General features: G+C 33.7%; 7 protein-coding genes and 1 long non-coding RNA gene across 10 annotated transcripts; 5 read left to right on the top strand and 3 right to left on the bottom strand.

Annotated features, from left to right (window-relative positions):
* Positions 1-436: 436 nt before the first annotated feature.
* On the top strand, positions 437-4,608 carry LOC128386842 (troponin T-like). Of its 2 annotated transcripts, none has more exons than XM_053345943.1 (9): positions 437-595; positions 1,158-1,209; positions 1,781-1,984; positions 2,677-2,853; positions 2,917-3,138; positions 3,257-3,327; positions 3,427-3,529; positions 3,596-3,772; positions 3,851-4,608. In XM_053345943.1, exons 2-9 carry the CDS (start codon positions 1,183-1,185, stop codon positions 4,001-4,003), a joined length of 1,134 nt encoding a protein of 377 aa, XP_053201918.1. In that variant the 5' UTR covers positions 437-595; positions 1,158-1,182; the 3' UTR covers positions 4,004-4,608. The 2 variants fall into 2 exon arrangements, with proteins under 2 accessions (XP_053201918.1, XP_053201919.1); XM_053345944.1 differs by having other exon boundaries at positions 592-733.
* LOC128386850 (uncharacterized) lies at positions 1,092-1,838 on the bottom strand. The gene is made up of 2 exons (XR_008324933.1): positions 1,697-1,838; positions 1,092-1,571 (listed from the first exon to the last, which is right to left on the bottom strand). It is a non-coding gene; the product is annotated as an uncharacterized LOC128386850 (long non-coding RNA).
* Positions 4,609-4,957: 349 nt separating the features above from the next.
* Positions 4,958-5,804, top strand: LOC128386844 (coatomer subunit zeta-1-like). The gene is made up of 2 exons (XM_053345946.1): positions 4,958-5,098; positions 5,216-5,804. Exons 1-2 carry the CDS (start codon positions 5,078-5,080, stop codon positions 5,732-5,734), a joined length of 540 nt encoding a protein of 179 aa, XP_053201921.1. The 5' UTR covers positions 4,958-5,077; the 3' UTR covers positions 5,735-5,804.
* Positions 5,805-5,858: 54 nt separating this feature from the next.
* LOC128386843 (NADH dehydrogenase [ubiquinone] 1 alpha subcomplex subunit 8-like) lies at positions 5,859-6,919 on the top strand. Its single transcript, XM_053345945.1, has 3 exons — positions 5,859-6,090; positions 6,189-6,364; positions 6,451-6,919. Exons 1-3 carry the CDS (start codon positions 5,962-5,964, stop codon positions 6,695-6,697), a joined length of 552 nt encoding a protein of 183 aa, XP_053201920.1. The 5' UTR covers positions 5,859-5,961; the 3' UTR covers positions 6,698-6,919.
* On the bottom strand, positions 6,904-9,238 carry LOC128386841 (beclin 1-associated autophagy-related key regulator-like). The gene is made up of 2 exons (XM_053345942.1): positions 9,073-9,238; positions 6,904-8,712 (listed from the first exon to the last, which is right to left on the bottom strand). Exon 2 carries the CDS (start codon positions 8,651-8,653, stop codon positions 7,172-7,174), a length of 1,482 nt encoding a protein of 493 aa, XP_053201917.1. The 5' UTR covers positions 8,654-8,712; positions 9,073-9,238; the 3' UTR covers positions 6,904-7,171.
* Positions 9,239-9,394: 156 nt separating this feature from the next.
* LOC128386840 (uncharacterized) lies at positions 9,395-12,360 on the top strand. Of its 2 annotated transcripts, XM_053345941.1 has the most exons (3): positions 9,395-10,739; positions 10,836-11,954; positions 12,080-12,360. In XM_053345941.1, the coding sequence occupies exons 1-3, from the start codon at positions 9,671-9,673 to the stop codon at positions 12,358-12,360; spliced, it is 2,469 nt and encodes an 822-aa protein (XP_053201916.1). In that variant the 5' UTR covers positions 9,395-9,670. The 2 variants fall into 2 exon arrangements, with proteins under 2 accessions (XP_053201916.1, XP_053201915.1); XM_053345940.1 differs by having other exon boundaries at positions 9,395-11,954.
* A 108-nt stretch (positions 12,361-12,468) lies between these two features.
* On the bottom strand, positions 12,469-14,550 carry LOC128386849 (protein phosphatase Slingshot homolog 1-like). The gene is made up of 2 exons (XM_053345952.1): positions 13,813-14,550; positions 12,469-13,461 (listed from the first exon to the last, which is right to left on the bottom strand). The coding sequence occupies exons 1-2, from the start codon at positions 14,191-14,193 to the stop codon at positions 12,469-12,471; spliced, it is 1,374 nt and encodes a 457-aa protein (XP_053201927.1). The 5' UTR covers positions 14,194-14,550.
* A 4-nt stretch (positions 14,551-14,554) lies between these two features.
* LOC128386846 (glutamic acid-rich protein-like) lies at positions 14,555-16,311 on the top strand. The gene is made up of 2 exons (XM_053345947.1): positions 14,555-15,537; positions 15,642-16,311. The coding sequence occupies exon 2, from the start codon at positions 15,646-15,648 to the stop codon at positions 16,177-16,179; it is 534 nt and encodes a 177-aa protein (XP_053201922.1). The 5' UTR covers positions 14,555-15,537; positions 15,642-15,645; the 3' UTR covers positions 16,180-16,311.
* The last annotated feature ends 7 nt before the right edge of the window (positions 16,312-16,318 follow it).

Raw genomic sequence — 16,318 nt, 5'->3', positions numbered from 1 at the left:
ATCCCAAATAAAGTCATCATCCTTATGCTCATCTTCATCGCTTCATTCTCATTCTTATCATCTTTATCTTCATCTCTTATCTATTATGATCCATATATCCATGGATGATATTTATCGGGAATCAAGAGTTGATGACAAGCTCACGCTCAGAGTTTTTCTCTCTCTATCTCTCTCTCTCTCTCTATTCGTATGACTTTTACAATCTTTTCTTAGACTCTTCGTTAATTGTATCAAGCCTCATGAATCTTTGACAAGCTCCTTGTTCAGATTCCTTGCAAGGAATCGTCTCTCTTTCGCTCGTTCTTTCTTTCTTTATCATCATCTTATCTTCCAAGAGGAGGAAAGTGAGAGAAAGAGAGAAAAACTCTTGTCAAAGGATGAAAATGATGAGTTTAAGGGTACCTTATATGGACGAGAAGATGATGATTCCTTCCTTGGGATGAAGGATGAGGTTTCTCATCTGTATGCGTTGGGTGTTTTTGCTTGCGTCCTCGCAGTTCATGATATACCAATAGGAATAGATTCATTCCAAGATTCAGATTCATCATCCTCATCCTCACCTAAAAAGTTTTCTATCAACAAAAAAGAAAATAACGTAAGAATTTAAATTTTTTTTTCATTTTCTTTTCTTCTTCTTCTTTCAATCTCAATACTTTTTCATTAATCTTTGATTTCTTCTTACGTTTGTATATTGATTTGCCACAAATTATTGATTATCGCTTGTGATCGACAGGTTGGTCAAACAATTGATTAGTTATTAATTATGGAAAAATGAATGTGTTGTCCAGTTAATTTTCACTCTTCATCCAATGATTTCAATTTTAAAGTGTAAATTAGTGATTAACCTGTTGATTGTTTCATATCTTTCTTTGTTTATGTTTCCTTCACACAATCGATGCTTGTCCATTAATACAATTGATCCTTAGGATTGGTGTCTTTTTATAATTAACGGAAATCCAATTAACCATAATCATGATTTGTGTGTCCAATTGCTTGATTTTGTTTGTTTTTAATCTGTTGACATATTAGTGTTTGATTAACTTTGTGAAACAATTTACTTTTTTGACAACAGTCAATATGAAATTATCAACTTACTTTGTGAACAATTAATTAATTTTGTTATTACTTTGTTTCTCTTTTTTCCCCTCTGATTTCAGAAACGAGCTTAGATAATCCTTCAAGATGACGGAAGCAGAAATGGCAATGGAGGTGAGTTTTGATTACGATTGAATTTGTTTATCGCCACAACTCATTGTCTACCACTATTAACCTAATTATAGCAAATTGATGAATTAAGATGTTGTTGTTTTTGTCCTGATCTCAATTTCATGGTGTCATTATTTTTAGTCAACAAGTTACACAGACTATGGGAAGATGAGAAGAAAGGAAAAGAAAGAGAGAGGGAGAGAATCTAAGAAAAAAAAATCTAGAGATGAGCTTTTTGAATAGAAAACTATTTATATCTGGGTTTTGGCCAATTTTGATTTCCATCCATGAAGGTCACATTTCAACTGAATTCGAAGGATTCCCTTTACATTAGTATCACCTTCTCAGATTTTGTTAACACTTTACTAATAGTTGATGGATGGAAAAAGAGAGAGAAAAAAAAGAATAGAAATAAATAAAAAATGAGTGATAAGCATTTTCTCACGTTTTGTCAACAGTGATTGAAATACAGTTCGATTTTCGTTCTTACATTGAATTTGATCTTTTTTCTCTCTCATTTTCTTTCAATAATCATCGTATCCTCATGGAATCATCAAATTCGGATATTTATCAGGAGAAACTCCGAAAGAAGAAGGAGGAAGAAGAATCCATGTGGGCGGAGTATATAGAGCAACGGAAGAAACAACGAGCCAAGGAAGAGGCGGATCTGTTGAAATTAAAGGAAAGACAAGCCAAGAGAAAAGCTCAACGAGCTGAACAAGAAAAGATGATGTTCGAAATGAAGCGAAAACAAGAAGAACAAAAACAACGAGAAATTGTAAGTAATCAAAAGCAAAAGTCCAAAGGAAGAAAACAGAAAAACTCCATCATGAGACTCAACACAGTTCCAAATACTCTATAAGTATATTCACCATAAGCACAAGTAACCTGAAGAATATCCAATTTCGTTAACCAAATATACGTCGAGAATAGTGTCAAACATTTGTTACCAATTGTAACAATTTAGGTGATTTGAATAAGTTGAGAATTGAGCAAAAAAAACAATAATAATATTACTGTTGATTAAGAGGAACACCATAAGTGAATAAAGAGACAAACAGATCAATCAGTTAAACCAATTGGCAGCGATACAATCACAACCTAAAATAAAACCAGCGACTAAAATTAGTCAAGATGAGGAGAAAAACAATTCAGTTAAACTAAATAAACCACAAGAGTTTATTCAAAATGAATTGCGAGAAAGAGAAAACAATTTAGGTTCCAATCAGTAACAATTAACAAAATCGAAAAAAAGAATTCAACCCAAAAGATCTGATACTTTTCTATCTGATCTTTGATCTTTTCCATCGATTAGTCATTTGGTCGAATAGAATTTAATTTTTATTCCTTTTAATTGTTTGGTCAATTTTTGTTCTTGTGATTTAATTGAATTAATTTTATTCTTTTTCTTTGTTTGATTGTTTGATTGTTCATTTTGTTTGCTGTTGAAATGTTCTATTTGATTGGTAGGAAGAGAAAAAAGCTCGTGAAGTTGAGGCCAAACGAAAACGTTTGGAAGAGGCTGAGCGTAAGCGCCAGGCCATGATGCAGGCCATGCAGAAGCAAAAGGAAGCCGTTAAGCCTAATTATGTGATCTCCAAGAAGGAAGGAGCTGCCCCACCACCCACTGGTCAAGGTTATGACAAGGTTAATATGATTTGTTCGATGGTAATTTGTTCACTTTTCTAATGGTCAATTTTGTTTGTTCAGTTTTCCAATGTGATGTATGCCCGAGCTGAATTGAATAAGACAAAGGAACAATTAGCTGAAGAGAAGCGAATTGCTCTTAGCTTACGAATCAAAGCTCTTAATATTGAAGGTTTGGATGTTGATGAGCTTCGTAAAAAGGCTGGTGAATTATGGGAACAAATTGTTACCTTGGAAAGTGAGAAATACGATCTTGAGGAAAGACAGAAGAGACAAGATTATGATGTAAGTATCTTTTAAAGATTTGTTATCTTTTCTTTTTCACCACTATAAACATAATTAATTACTTTTCACTTTGGTAAATGTTAAATTATTTATAAACCTACTTCTTTTCATTTATTAGTTGAAAGAGTTGAATGAACGTCAACGACAAATTAACAGAAATAAGGCTTTGAAGAAAGGCTTAGATCCTGAGTAAGTAGATTTCACTTTGACAAGTCAAATCAATTGAATGTTTATTTTTTTCTATTTGTATTTAATTTTCTAATATTTAATTTTTAACTCTAATTTCAGGGCTTTCACTGGTAAATATCCACCAAAGATCAACGTTGCCAGTAAATACGAAAGACGAGTTGATCGACGAAGCTTCAAAGATAAGAAAGATCTTTTCGAAGGAGTAAGTTTGATGCAGATTAATTTTCTCATCAACTGTTTTCTAATCGTTGTAATTGTTTTCTTTAAGGGTTGGGAAGAATTATACAAACAACAACTTGAGAAATCATGGGAAGAACGAATCAAGGAATACAAAGAACGAGGATCTCCTAAATTGATGAACTGGGACCCATCTAATCCCAAGAACAAGGAAAGTTATGAACCTGGTGCAAGGACTTACGATGACGCTGATGATCTTGATGTTATGGTAAATTTGATCGTTTCCTCATCTATTTTTTTCTCTCTCGATTTATTTAACTATCGTTAATGTTTCTATTTCTTTTAGGATACATTCAAGCCATTCTCAGCTCCTGAACCATCACCACCGAAATCCACTCCAAGATACGAACCTCCTCCTAAACAAGAAGAAGAAGAAGAGGAAGAAGAAGAAGAGGAGGAAGAAGAGGAAGAGGAAGAAGAAGAGGAGGAGGAAGAGTAAACTAATTATTCTTAATATCCTCCAGTTATTCTGAATCACAAACCATCAACTCAAATAATCAGAAAAAAAAACTTTGAAAATTGCTCCCAATCTTTAATCAGACAATACGAATAAGAAATGAACACCAACATCAAATCAACAGCAATCAATCAGCTTTAAACTTGTTGACAATCTAATTTTGTTTACTATTTTCCGTTTTTCCGCTTTGCAATCAAGATCAGAAAATCAACAAGAACATAATTTGTTTCATCACCTTTTACATTGTTACAACATCTTCACATTTACTTAATTTCTATGCTTCCTTAACACCATCAATTGTGTGAGAGAGAGAGAGAATCAACAATTATTAAGGATACAGAGAGAGATTTTGTCAATGTGATTTAATTGTACAATTGAAAAGACTGAGAATTATTCAAAAATTTTAATACCGATCAATTTGTAACGATTGGTCTGTTATATTTGACTATCTGATTGTTTAATTGTAACTGTTGTCTTACCAAAAAAAAAAATGAAAATTGTTTTGTGATAATTTCGTTAATTATTATAAAATAATATCTATATAAAAATGATTAAGAAAATCATAAAATTAATTCAGAAATAATAGATTCATTCAACTGGTTTTATTTAATTCACATTTACGATCAAAACAATTCAATCAAAATGCGAATACAATTCATATGAAATGAGACATTTTACCTCAATCTAATCAATAGAGAATCGAATCAATTAATCATAACAATTAGAAAAATTTCTCATTTAATGTTATTGCTTTTTTTCCATTTTCTTTTCGAGTCAACAGTGTTTGCGAAATTCTATTCAAGATTCTAATTATGAGTTGATAGTTGAAAAGATAATTGAATTAAATCGATAATTATTTGGATAGAAAATTAATTTTTACAATTAGAATGTTAATCAAATTTGGCTCAGTTCGTTTTCGTATCCGATATTTGGATTCGGATTCACTGATTGGAGATCGACTTCATCATCAGTTGATTTAGAAAATTTTTTTTCTTGTTTTGATTAACTGATTTAAGTTATTAATTCGGCTTATAATTAATTTAATTCGGTTTACCAATGGATTCATCAGGTATCACGGTAAGTCGATAAAGATTTAAGGTCGTAATTGTGGTTTGTTAGGTTAATCAACTTGATTGTCTTTCTTTTTTTTTGCTCTGTTGATTGTTGACATTTTTTTTCTTACCTTTAAATTAGCTTCCAGAACCAAATTTAATCTCAATTTGTAGCATCATTATTTTAGATAATGATGGTGGTCGAGTTGTGGCCAAATATTATGATAAAGAAAGTTCGTTAAAGGAACAAAAAGCTTTTGAGAAAAACTTATTCAAGAAAACCCATCGAGCCAATGGAGAGGTTCTCATGTTGGATGGTTACACTATTCTTTACCGTTCGTCAGTTGATCTTTTCTTTTATGTTCTTGGTGGACCTGATGAGAACGCACTTCTCCTGTTAAGTATCCTTAATTGTCTAGTAGAATCAATAAGTTCTATTTTACGAAAAAATGTTGAAAAACGAACTTTACTTGAGAATTTGGATGTTGTCACCTTGGCTATTGACGAGATTTGTGACAATGGTGTTATTTTGGAAGCTGATCCAGCAGCGGTTGTTCAAAGAGTCGCCACTAAACCAGAAGATATTCCCATTGGCGAACAAACTGTTTCCCAGATTTTCCAATCAGCTCGAGAACAATTAAAATGGTCAATTTTAAGATAAACAATAAATGTTTTCTAATCGAACATTAAATGCCAATGTTGAAGAATAAATTTTCCATTTGCTCTTTAAATAGACCAAAAGACTAATTTCACTAAAACGAAAACCGTTGCCTAGGTTACCATTGACTTCTTCAGGTTAAAAGATCAAAAATATTCTTTGTTTTTGATTCTTTTCTCAAATTGATTGTTGTGAATTTTTGATTTGGTTTTTTTTAAATTAATTCAATTATGGAGCAAACACTTTATAGCAATTTACCTCCATTAGAGACTCTCGAAACTGATGAGATCAATTTAGGTTCTCCCATAATGAGAGCATCAGCAATTTATTTGGGTAAACATTGTGATGAATTAAGCAAAGTAAGTGATTGTTTTTATATATTTTCCAATGCAAATTGTTAATTTACTATCGACTTTTAATTTTTTTTTACCTTTCTTTTGTTTTCCTCGACAATCAGGATTTCATGTTGTGTAAAGTTGAAGAAAAAGATCCACGTAAATGTATTGAAGAAGGTAAAAGATTAACTGCCTGTGGTAAAGATTTCTATCAGAAAGTGAAGAATAGTTGTAAACAAGAATTGGAAGCTCTTACTAATTGTGTTCTATGGCATTCGGAGATTTTATCACTATCAAGGTAGAATTGTTTATTTTTCCTTTACAATATCAAAGCAAATTTATTCTAAATTTTTTTCTTTTTATTTTGCTGTCTTTTGTTTTTAGATGTCGTGACCAAGAGTTAATTTGGGATGCTTGTATGTATCGAAAACTTGGAATGGAAAAGCCACCCTTTGGATATTTTTCTCAAGTTCGAGTTCATGATCCAGAGAGACCAAAACCAGCGAAATGGGTTGCCGATTTCCCAGAACCTTCTGGTATTGTTCCTCCTGAACTACCAGAACATAAGAAAGGCTTTTCTGGTGCTTGGACTGCCGTGGATTGGTTTAATTTTGGTCCAAGGAAACATTAAACCTCATTTATTATCTTCGATTTTATTAATCTACTGCAAATTGGTGCAAAATCATCAAGATATATTCTAACTGTCAAACATGAATGTCTTTAGTAGATATTCATGGTCAGTTACAAAATCCTAAAGATGTTAGTATAAATTCAGTTATTGTGTTACTAGCTGGTTATAAAACGAGTCAAAGAAAAACATAAATAATATAACATAACTCGGTTAATAACTGTATTTATTATTGACCTTTTTGATTTCAAACGTGCGTACTTTGTATAATATTGATGGAGATTAGATTTGAATTTACATTGATGTTTGTATATTACTGCCAGAGTGGCCAGAGAGAGAGAGAGAGAGAGAGAGAGAGAGAGAGAGAAAGTGAATGGGGAAAAGAGAGAACTAATTCAAATGAATAGTAAATTCTATTTGAACTGCAAATGGTGATTAAGTTGATGGAATCAGTTACCATCAAACAGATGATTTTGTTCATTTTTTACGAATAAGAGAGGTAACAGCATAAAGAGCCGAAGACATGATTCCACTGGTTATACTAGTGGTCGATTGCTGGGAAGCGTATAATTCAGCGTATGGAGCTACTGCTTGAGCAGAAGTAATTGATTCCCAATCACCTTCATCCCAAAAATCATCAGAATAAGGGTAATCAGTTTCATTTGATTCGATAAGACTATAATCATGATAAAGTGCTTCTTCAAAACGATAATGTGATTCCGTATCAGCAAAAACTGGTCCAGCTCTGTTGTAAGTGGCATAGTTGGGATCAAAAAGAAAGGACAAATTTTGACCTGTATGGGTTGGTACCAATAATTTGCAATCAACTTTCTGTGAAAGGCATAAATGAATTAGATTTATATTCAATTTGGCAACTTTATGGAGTATTTCATCCTCGGTGAGAAAAATTTCTGTTCCCTCATTGAATTTAGAATGAAATTCAACAAAATTGAGTCGCTTTGGAAATGAAACATCGGTAACAAATGAAGATAATTCCAAAAGTTGAGTAATGTAGGAAAGAGCAGCAGAGATACGATAAGCATCGTTCTTAACAATATATTGATCATCACCATCAGGTTCACCAATTGGACTGAGTTTACATGCTTCTTGGGTTTGATTAATCCAATTAATGTATTGCTGTGCAACGGAACATTTTGGAATCCAAGGTTCAACGATATAATAACGTTGACAATTTGATTCAACATTGGCCCATGAACCCATTGAGGGTGGACAACATGTTGTTGAGAAAGAATCAGTTTCAGATTCAGAGATAAACAATGAACCCTCTTTGGAGGAGAAAGTTTCATCAACTGAATTGGTTGCAGTTGAATTTAAACAAACTTTCTCACAATAGAAAGGGAAAATTCTTTCCTTCAATTGTAACAATTTAGTCTTTGTTTCCTCTTCAACTTCAGTTCGAACTCGTTCAAACTCAGCATTCACCTTTTCAAGTTTATATTGTACTCTGACAATTGCTCTTCGTAATGTCTCAATATCATCTGCTGATCTATCGTGATTCCTTTCCGATGAGTTAAGCATTTGTTCAGTTTTTCTGGAACATTCATCAACAATGGCTAATTGATTACGAGTCAAACTGATCAATCTTCTAATCGAAATGTTTTTCAAGTTATGTTCAATGATGGCCTGTTCAAGAGATTCTTTTCTCTTATTATCAGCCAAAAGAGCTTCAAACTGGTCATTAATGGTTTTGTATTCTTCCTCTAGTAAACGTAATCGGGTCTTTAACTCGGAAAATTTAGTCAAAATTGGTGTTGCTGTTGTTATCGATGATGATGATGAAGCTTTTCCTCCATGTTTACTTGACCGTTTGGTCTCTGATTTAGTTACCTCTTGCTTTTTAGATGATGAAAAATTACCTTCACAAATACAGGTAGAACATATAAAGTTTTCTCTCTCATGGTCACAAATTAAACATCGCAATTTTCCAGTCAATGACATTAGAATCAGTTGTTTCTATCAGCAGTAGAATAAATTGTTCTTTAAAACCATTGTTAACCCTAATGACGAAAAAAAAAAGAAAATGATGACACAGGAGAAGAGAAGAGAAAACAAAAGAAACCAAAGATTAGAACACAATCAATTAACACAATTAGTCAAATCACAAATTAAGAATAGAATTGAATTGATAAACTTCTCAAAAACAGAACAAATTAGATCATAGATGAAATTTATCAGAAGATAAAAAGAAAGCCTCAAAAATGGTAAACAAAAGAAAAGAGAAAAAAGCTTATCAAGAGAGAGAGAGAAAGAGAAATAAAGAGAAAAAGAATATTTTTTGAGAAAGAGAAGCTTTGTAATTCTCTCAATCCACAACAAAAGATTCCAAAAAGGAAGGTAATTTGAATTCTTTTACTTACAGGAAAAGGATAACAAACGAGGTGATTAATTAGTAATAATTAATAATTAAAAATGTGAAAATGAAACAGTTTAATTAAAAGGTAACACAATTAAAGATTTTATTTTCTAATAAAAACAAACAATAATAAAAAAAATTTTCTTGTTTGTTTGTTGTTCACTAGAGACACACTTAGTTTATTTTGTTAACTAAAAAGAGAAAAGATCTAAGTGAAAGAATCGATTTGAAAACGCGGCTCGTAAATCGATTATTTTCTATCGATAAAAATTCTTTTTCTCTGTCTAATTATTTTCTCTTTCTTTTCATAGTCTGTCTTTTTTGGAATTTTTTGGTTAACAATCGATTTGTATTCAATTAAATCGATTTGAAAGTTTATTCTTTTGATAATATTAATCGAATCTTGTTAATATTTTTATTATCATGATGATTTTATCATGATTTTTGTTGGATTATGTTTGCGGTGGGACAATTGTTTAATTGGTATAATAATTATTACTCATTTGGGTTAATTTTGTCCCTAGTGTTTATTAGTTTTACTCTTTAGTGATTGTGTTGTCTGTTGTTTTTCCGTCTCTTTGTTGATCTAGATTGAAGGGGAAATGCCAACAACCACAATGGAGGTGAATGAAACTGATGGAAAGCAGATTAGCTTACCAACCGCTATGGAAATAGGAGAAACCGATGGTGAGGAAACAAATTTGGTAACACCAATGGAGATAAGTGAAGGTAATGACGAAAAGAAAACCATAACAACAACTCAACCAACTACAATGAAGATTACTGGTGAAGCTGATGGAGATAAATTACCAGCCAATGTTAAGAAAAGTGAAGCTGATGGCGATCAGAAAACCCCACCAACCACAATGGAGATTGGTGAAGCTGATGGTGAGCAAAAATCACCACCTCAAGCGGCTTTATCATCTTCATTGACACCTTCAACCTCATCATCCACAACAGTAACACCACCAACAACAGCAATTACTACATTAACCACAACAGCAGCAGCCATAACAACAACAACAACAACAACACCAGCAACAACAGTAGCATCAGCATCAGCAACAACAACAACTTCAGCAACAGTAACAACATCATCTACTTTAACAAACACACTTACTACAACCGTGACAGCCCCAACCACAACAATAACCAATACTTTAACATCAACGACCAGTACAACCTCATCACCAGTAACCACGACATCGGCATCAACCCCAGTCTCAAGTAACTCGGTAAATACTGGCGTTATGAGTAGTAGTAAAAGTGATCAAGGAGATCATAGTTACAGTGCACCCAAGGTACCACCGTTAAAGATAGTTATGTCATCTTTAACTGGAAATGGATCTACATCTTCGTCTAATTTTGAAAGTCAAAAGGTTACATCATCAAATGGCTCATCTTCCAATGTATCATATGTTGTCTCTTCCTCATCTGTTTCCAATTCAACTGAAGAAAACAAAGGAGATGAAACAAATACTAATTGTAATAATAATTCTGCACCAATATCATCATCTTCATCATCACAATCGTCCACTACAACAACCTCATCATCATCATCTTCTTCCTCTTCATCCAATCAACAGCCTTCATCAACCTCAAATTTTTCCTCTTCTGGTCGGGTGACCAGAAGTAGTCAACGAGCTGCTCAACAACAGCAGCATAAAAATTGTGAGTCCAGAGATGAAACAACCTCATCATCATCCAATCAGGAGGGTGAAGACAATCGTAAGGTTATCTCACCTTCTTCCGTTTTTAATTCCTCAGGTAAATGTGATTTCAATAGTAAAGATGGAAATGATACTCAAACCAATTCCAAGGAGAGTAAAGAATCAATTAAAGAAAGTTCATCATCACGAAAGAGAAAACATCGTCATAAAGGATCAACATCAACCTCATCTTCATCTAATTTCTCTAAAAATGTTTCATCTTCTGGTTCTAGTTCCTTACGAAGAGGAAACGATGAAAGTGGAGGCAATAATAGTAATAGAAACTCAGGTGATAGGGTTGACCGTGAAGATGAAGATAATGAGTCAACCTCTTCCTCTGCCTCTGGTGGAACGGATAATAATGTTTCTAAGAATGTAAATAATACTGGTACCGATAAAACTGATTCAAATTCAACTGCTCAACCTAAAGACACAACACCTAAAGAATTCCAAATGCCCTCCTACAACTGTTACCATATGTATCTTAATATTAGAAAACAAATTGATAAAAGAAGAACCCAATTATTACCTGTGCACCCAAAACCCCCTCAAGGTTTCAAGGATTATCTATTAAATAAGGGATCTTATCTATTAGAAGGTAAAATTCCTTCTGCATCAGAATTGATTACACCTTCTATAACTACGACATCAACCACAACAACAACAACAACAACACCATCATCAACAACTATAAATTCATCATCTTCTTCCAGTTCATCAATGCCATCCGGTCATATGTTATTTAAATCAGGAACAGCGATCTTACCACCTCCTTGTCAGCCACCCAAGAGTATCCAAGTGGGCAGTGCTTTATATTCATTGTTTCTTGAACAGGAAAAGGCTCGTCATAAATTACGAATTCAACATATGATTGAGAAGGATAAATTACGATTATCGGCTGAACAGGAAGTTCTAAGGGTCCATACAAGAGCGGCTCTTGCATTGGCTAATCAAAGTCAACCTTTCTCATTTTGTACAATAATGAAAGATGAAGAAATTTATAATACAATTGAACCTGAAACCGAATCAACTAATGGTGATATATTAACAAGTGGATCTTCCGCAACAGGTACTTCATCAAGTTCCACCAATTCAACAACTCGTACCAATGAATATGCCCGAGCTTCTTTCACAATATCAACTGGTAATTCTTCAACTGATCTCCATACCCTTACAGGTAAAATAATTACTCTTGAAATTTTGAGAAAATTTGTATCTTCATTTTTATTTTCCTTGTATTCTAGTTAATTAATGGGTTTGATTTTAATTGTTTTGCATTTTTCTTTTTTAATTTGGGCTTAGGTAACTCTGAGAATCATGGTTCTAGATCAAGATACAATGGACGTTTGTTTTCTCAATGGTTACAAGATATTGACGATAAATGGGAAAAGATCAAGGAATCTGCACTATTAAGACAACGACGTGAAGCCGAATCCCTTCAGGCCATTCAAAAGCTTGATTGGGAATGGAAAGGAAAAGAAAATGGTTACTATGATCCTAAAAGCCTTGGACTGGTCAATATAGATGATAGTTATGTCCCTTTAGTTAAAGTGATCGATGATTTTGATCTTCTTCCAGTTTGATTTTAAAACTCTCTTTAATCCTGTTAACATACAACAAACATGCGAAGAAGAAAAAGAAAATCAGCTTATGTGTGATGTCTTTTAGTGAGACTGAATACAAAGTTTAATTTAATGTTGTGATGGTGGTTGTGATTGTGGTCGTGTTTGTATCTGTGATTGTGACTCCGAGTGTATTTCTGATTCCTGCCGAGATGGTGACTGCGATTGTGGATGATGATGTGGTGTCTTAGATGGCGATCGAGTCGGAGGTCGAGTTGGTGAACAAGATAATGTTCGAGCATGTGAACAAGATGGTGTTCGAACTCTTGATTTAGACGATTTAGATGATGTTCGAGATGGTATACGAATCGGTGATCGAAATGGTGATCGAGATATCGACCGTGGGGGAGATTGGCTTGAAGATTGGTTCGATGAATTACTTGAATGGGTTGAGGATTGAGCTAAAGGTTGAGCTAATGGTTGAACTAAAGGCTGTCCTTGTGGTTGACCTAATGGTTGACCTAATGGTTGACCTAATGGTTTAACGGTTGGATGAACTAATTGGTGACCCGGTGACGTATGTAAATGAATCGGTGAATGAGAATGTGGCTGTGGATGAGTCACTGATTGTTTTTTTAGACTCTTTACTGGAACATTACCACCGGCAGATACCGGATGTTGACCTTGGACAACCGGACTAGGACCAGGTTTATCAATTGACGGCCTTAAAATGTGTGCTTTTGCCTTGAATGTTTCCATTAGGACGAATCTTCTATGTTCAGTTTCAAAAAAATCTGGTACCTCAATCATCACATCGTCTCTCTTGAGCTTAACCATTTTAACACTGGTACAGCCTAAAATTTTGCTCTCAAAAGCAATCAATTGGCTAAAGAAGCCGTTATTAGGCCTGACAACCCGACGACAAGATTGAACATGATTATAAGCATCATGAAGTGACATCTTTTTATATTTAATCAGATAACTTATGACAATTGCTGCTGAACGGGAAACACCAGCCACACAATGTACCACAACTTTACCACCATTAGTTAAAATTGATTGTATCTTATCAGCTGAACGATCCAAATGTGAAGATAAATCTTCAATAGGTGAATCATCAATCTAAACAATGGAAGAGTTTTGGGAAAAGTTGACATTTAAAGAGTTGAATCAATTTTTAACCATCATTAATAAACCATCAGTGGCCAAGGACAACAAGGAGAAAGAAAAAGAGAAAAGTGAAAAAAAGAAAACAAAAAATGAATGATTAAAACTCCTGAAAGTTAATAAGAAAAAGGAAAACGTAAAATGCAAATTATCAAATAGAAAATAATCAATCAACCAGAAAAGGAAAGGAAAAGGTCAACAAGTGATACGAATATAAAATACATCATGTACTCTGAATGGCTACAATCAAATATTTTCGACATACATGATGAAATAGGACAGAGATTATCATAAGAATCAACTCACAGGAATCCGATGACATTCAACTCCCGATAATCTCCAATTTGGTGCCTCATGAGTACAATTGATAATATGTGTGATTTTATTCTTGCGAAAATTATCAATACTCATTCCACCCACTCCAGTGAGAAATAGACTGTCAACGATCTGAGAGAAGGCAGCGAATGCTGGAGTCAAGAGAATATTGAATTGTCTTAAATTGTCTTGTCTCTCTTGTTCAGCCAATTCTTCAGCCGTTGGTTGACGAACTGGAGATCCTGGTGAAGGTGGAGGAGGAGGTGGAGGTGGAGGTGTTGGTATTGGTGTTGGTGGTGGTGGTGTTGAAGATTGTGAACTCTCATGATGATGATGTTGCTCTTGATTAGATGATTCCGTTCGTTTACTCATCTGTTGATCTATTTAAATCTAAATCCAATTATACAAAAAAAAACTCAATCAAAAAAAGATATTAACGAGTCAAAGGAAAATCTTTAGAAAACAAAAACAATCACAAATCTAAAAAGAGAAATCAAAGAAAACAATTTAAGAACAAGATAATAATCAATTTTAACCATTAAGGGATTATAACAAATTCATAATAATAATGGAGACGAAAAGACAAATCGAGTTGAATTTATTTCGAGATGCAATAGATGGCGATGTATTTACAGAATTATTAACAATCTCGAACTCAAGGAGATACTATTTATTTCACGAACTTGCGGACTTTTAAGACCATTGAGAATACCCTCTCATTCAAATCACCCAAGGAAGCGAATCTTAATAAGCGACCTCATCCATTGCTCAATAATCTGATAACAATAATTGTTTGACGTTAACAATTAAAATTGAGAAAACAACAATCATTGGCCAGTCAAATAAAATCGACCTTCCAGTTACTCAGCTAAATTATTTTCCGCATGAATATTTGTTTACAAATTTGGTTTGGATTCTACAACATGAAATATGATCAATCGTTACCCTAATTATTGTCACACAATTTTCACCAATCAATTGACATAATCTTTCACATTCACCTTAATCAAATCGGACGCTGGCTGATCAGTTGAAACACTTCAGTCCTACAATATCTTTCTAACCTTTAATTATTTTACTTTTACCCATCAATTCCCACCACTCTAACAAAATTTTCCACCCTCACTTTCCATAACCATTTAAGGTGAGAGTTTTAAACGCTCCGCCACCGCTTGTACACAACTTTAAATAAAACATCAAGACTTTAAGAACGAGAGAATCAATTTCGTCTTAATGACAAAACAATCGAAAATTGTTCTTTTCTTCGTACGGACTTTAAAAAGATCTGCAATTTAAAATGTCACTACGATAATGTCCAATTAGAATTTCGATAAAAATTAATTCAAATTGTCCCAATTCGGTTTTGTGTTAATCAATTGATTGGACTGCGATTTCGTCAATGATTATTAGTCACTCGATTTTGTTTTCATGTTTTCACAACAAACAGGAAGACATTAAAAACTAGACTATACGTAATCAAATTAATTATTAAAACTGATGATCAAACATGACGATTGTTGTTGAGACTAATTATTTAATCAGGATAAACTGATTTAGTTTGATTGAAAATCAAATTAAATGTATAAAAGGGTTTGATTAATAGTTTTGCCAATATTTTGTCGGGTTGATTTTGAAAAAAAAATATCAATTTATTATTTAATCTGTGATTTAGTTAATTGTCTTGAATTGATAATCTAATCAGGATATAAAATGAAGGTAACAATTAACTGTGCGCTAATTGTGACCAGTTTATCTGTGCTTAATTTGATTGTTTTTTGTTTTTCGTTGACAATGTCTACCTTTGCCTCCAATGATTTTAGCTCGATGGGTAGTGGTAGTCCGAAATTGGACTCACCAGATTCGCCGACTCCGAATCAATCAATTGATGGCGCTGATCAAGGGGACATGAGTGGTGCTAATGGTTTATCGGAAGGGGGTCATAGTGTTGCTGACAGTGAAAGAGAAATTGAGTCAGAGGGTAATGCTGTTGGATCGGAGGCTGAAAGAGAGCACGAGGAAGAGGCGGTGGCGAGGGCAGAGACGGAGGCGGAGGCGGAGGCGGAAGTGGAAAAGGACGTGGAAAATGAGGTGAAACAAGAAGAGGCCAACGAAACAAGTGAGTCCAGCGAATCCAGTGAGGCAAACGAGGTCAATGAGGCCGATGAAACCGATGAAACCGCTGAGGCCGAAGGGGCCGAAGATGAAGACGAAGATGGAGATGAAGATGAAATTTGTATGAGTTCCAATCAGTTAATTGCTCTAATTGAGACAGTTACTTATATGATGGAAGAGTCAATTCGTTCCGATGAACCTTATAATCCCCTTGATGATCCACAAATTAATAAATTTTGGCAATAATTAACTGATTGTCAACAAATCTCTCGCCTACATCATCATTGTCACCATTAAAACAAACCTACAAACAATTGTACCCGAAAAAAATAACGATTACAATTAGTTGATTTAGTTTATGAATCTTTTTTTTATTAACACTGGA

This window comes from Panonychus citri, unplaced genomic scaffold, assembly GCF_014898815.1.
Source record: "Panonychus citri isolate SS breed McGregor unplaced genomic scaffold, ASM1489881v1 Contig00077, whole genome shotgun sequence".
Classification (NCBI taxonomy): Eukaryota; Metazoa; Arthropoda; class Arachnida; order Trombidiformes; family Tetranychidae; genus Panonychus; species Panonychus citri.
Note: the sequence above shows the minus strand (reverse complement) of the source record. Positions and strands in the feature narration are given on the sequence as shown.

What these genes read in the sequence shown, in the direction of transcription:
- LOC128386846 (XM_053345947.1), top strand. Translation starts at nt 15,646, where the DNA reads ATGGGTAGTGGTAGTCCGAAATTGGACTCACCAGATTCGCCGACTCCG.
- LOC128386849 (XM_053345952.1), bottom strand. Translation starts at nt 14,193, where the DNA reads ATGAGTAAACGAACGGAATCATCTAATCAAGAGCAACATCATCATCAT. An exon ending in TTGAATGTCATCGGATTCCT is followed by an intron (nt 13,462 to 13,812) that starts GTGAGTTGATTC and finishes TCCATTGTTTAG; the next exon opens with ATTGATGATTCACCTATTGA.
- LOC128386843 (XM_053345945.1), top strand. Translation starts at nt 5,962, where the DNA reads ATGGAGCAAACACTTTATAGCAATTTACCTCCATTAGAGACTCTCGAA. An exon ending in ATTGTGATGAATTAAGCAAA is followed by an intron (nt 6,091 to 6,188) that starts GTAAGTGATTGT and finishes CTCGACAATCAG; the next exon opens with GATTTCATGTTGTGTAAAGT. An exon ending in GAGATTTTATCACTATCAAG is followed by an intron (nt 6,365 to 6,450) that starts GTAGAATTGTTT and finishes TTTTGTTTTTAG; the next exon opens with ATGTCGTGACCAAGAGTTAA.
- LOC128386841 (XM_053345942.1), bottom strand. Translation starts at nt 8,653, where the DNA reads ATGTCATTGACTGGAAAATTGCGATGTTTAATTTGTGACCATGAGAGA.
- LOC128386842 (XM_053345943.1), top strand. Translation starts at nt 1,183, where the DNA reads ATGACGGAAGCAGAAATGGCAATGGAG. An exon ending in AGAAGAGACAAGATTATGAT is followed by an intron (nt 3,139 to 3,256) that starts GTAAGTATCTTT and finishes TTCATTTATTAG; the next exon opens with TTGAAAGAGTTGAATGAACG. An exon ending in AAGAAAGGCTTAGATCCTGA is followed by an intron (nt 3,328 to 3,426) that starts GTAAGTAGATTT and finishes CTCTAATTTCAG; the next exon opens with GGCTTTCACTGGTAAATATC.
- LOC128386840 (XM_053345940.1), top strand. Translation starts at nt 9,671, where the DNA reads ATGCCAACAACCACAATGGAGGTGAATGAAACTGATGGAAAGCAGATT. An exon ending in TGATCTCCATACCCTTACAG is followed by an intron (nt 11,955 to 12,079) that starts GTAAAATAATTA and finishes ATTTGGGCTTAG; the next exon opens with GTAACTCTGAGAATCATGGT.
- LOC128386844 (XM_053345946.1), top strand. Translation starts at nt 5,078, where the DNA reads ATGGATTCATCAGGTATCACG. An exon ending in TGGATTCATCAGGTATCACG is followed by an intron (nt 5,099 to 5,215) that starts GTAAGTCGATAA and finishes CCTTTAAATTAG; the next exon opens with CTTCCAGAACCAAATTTAAT.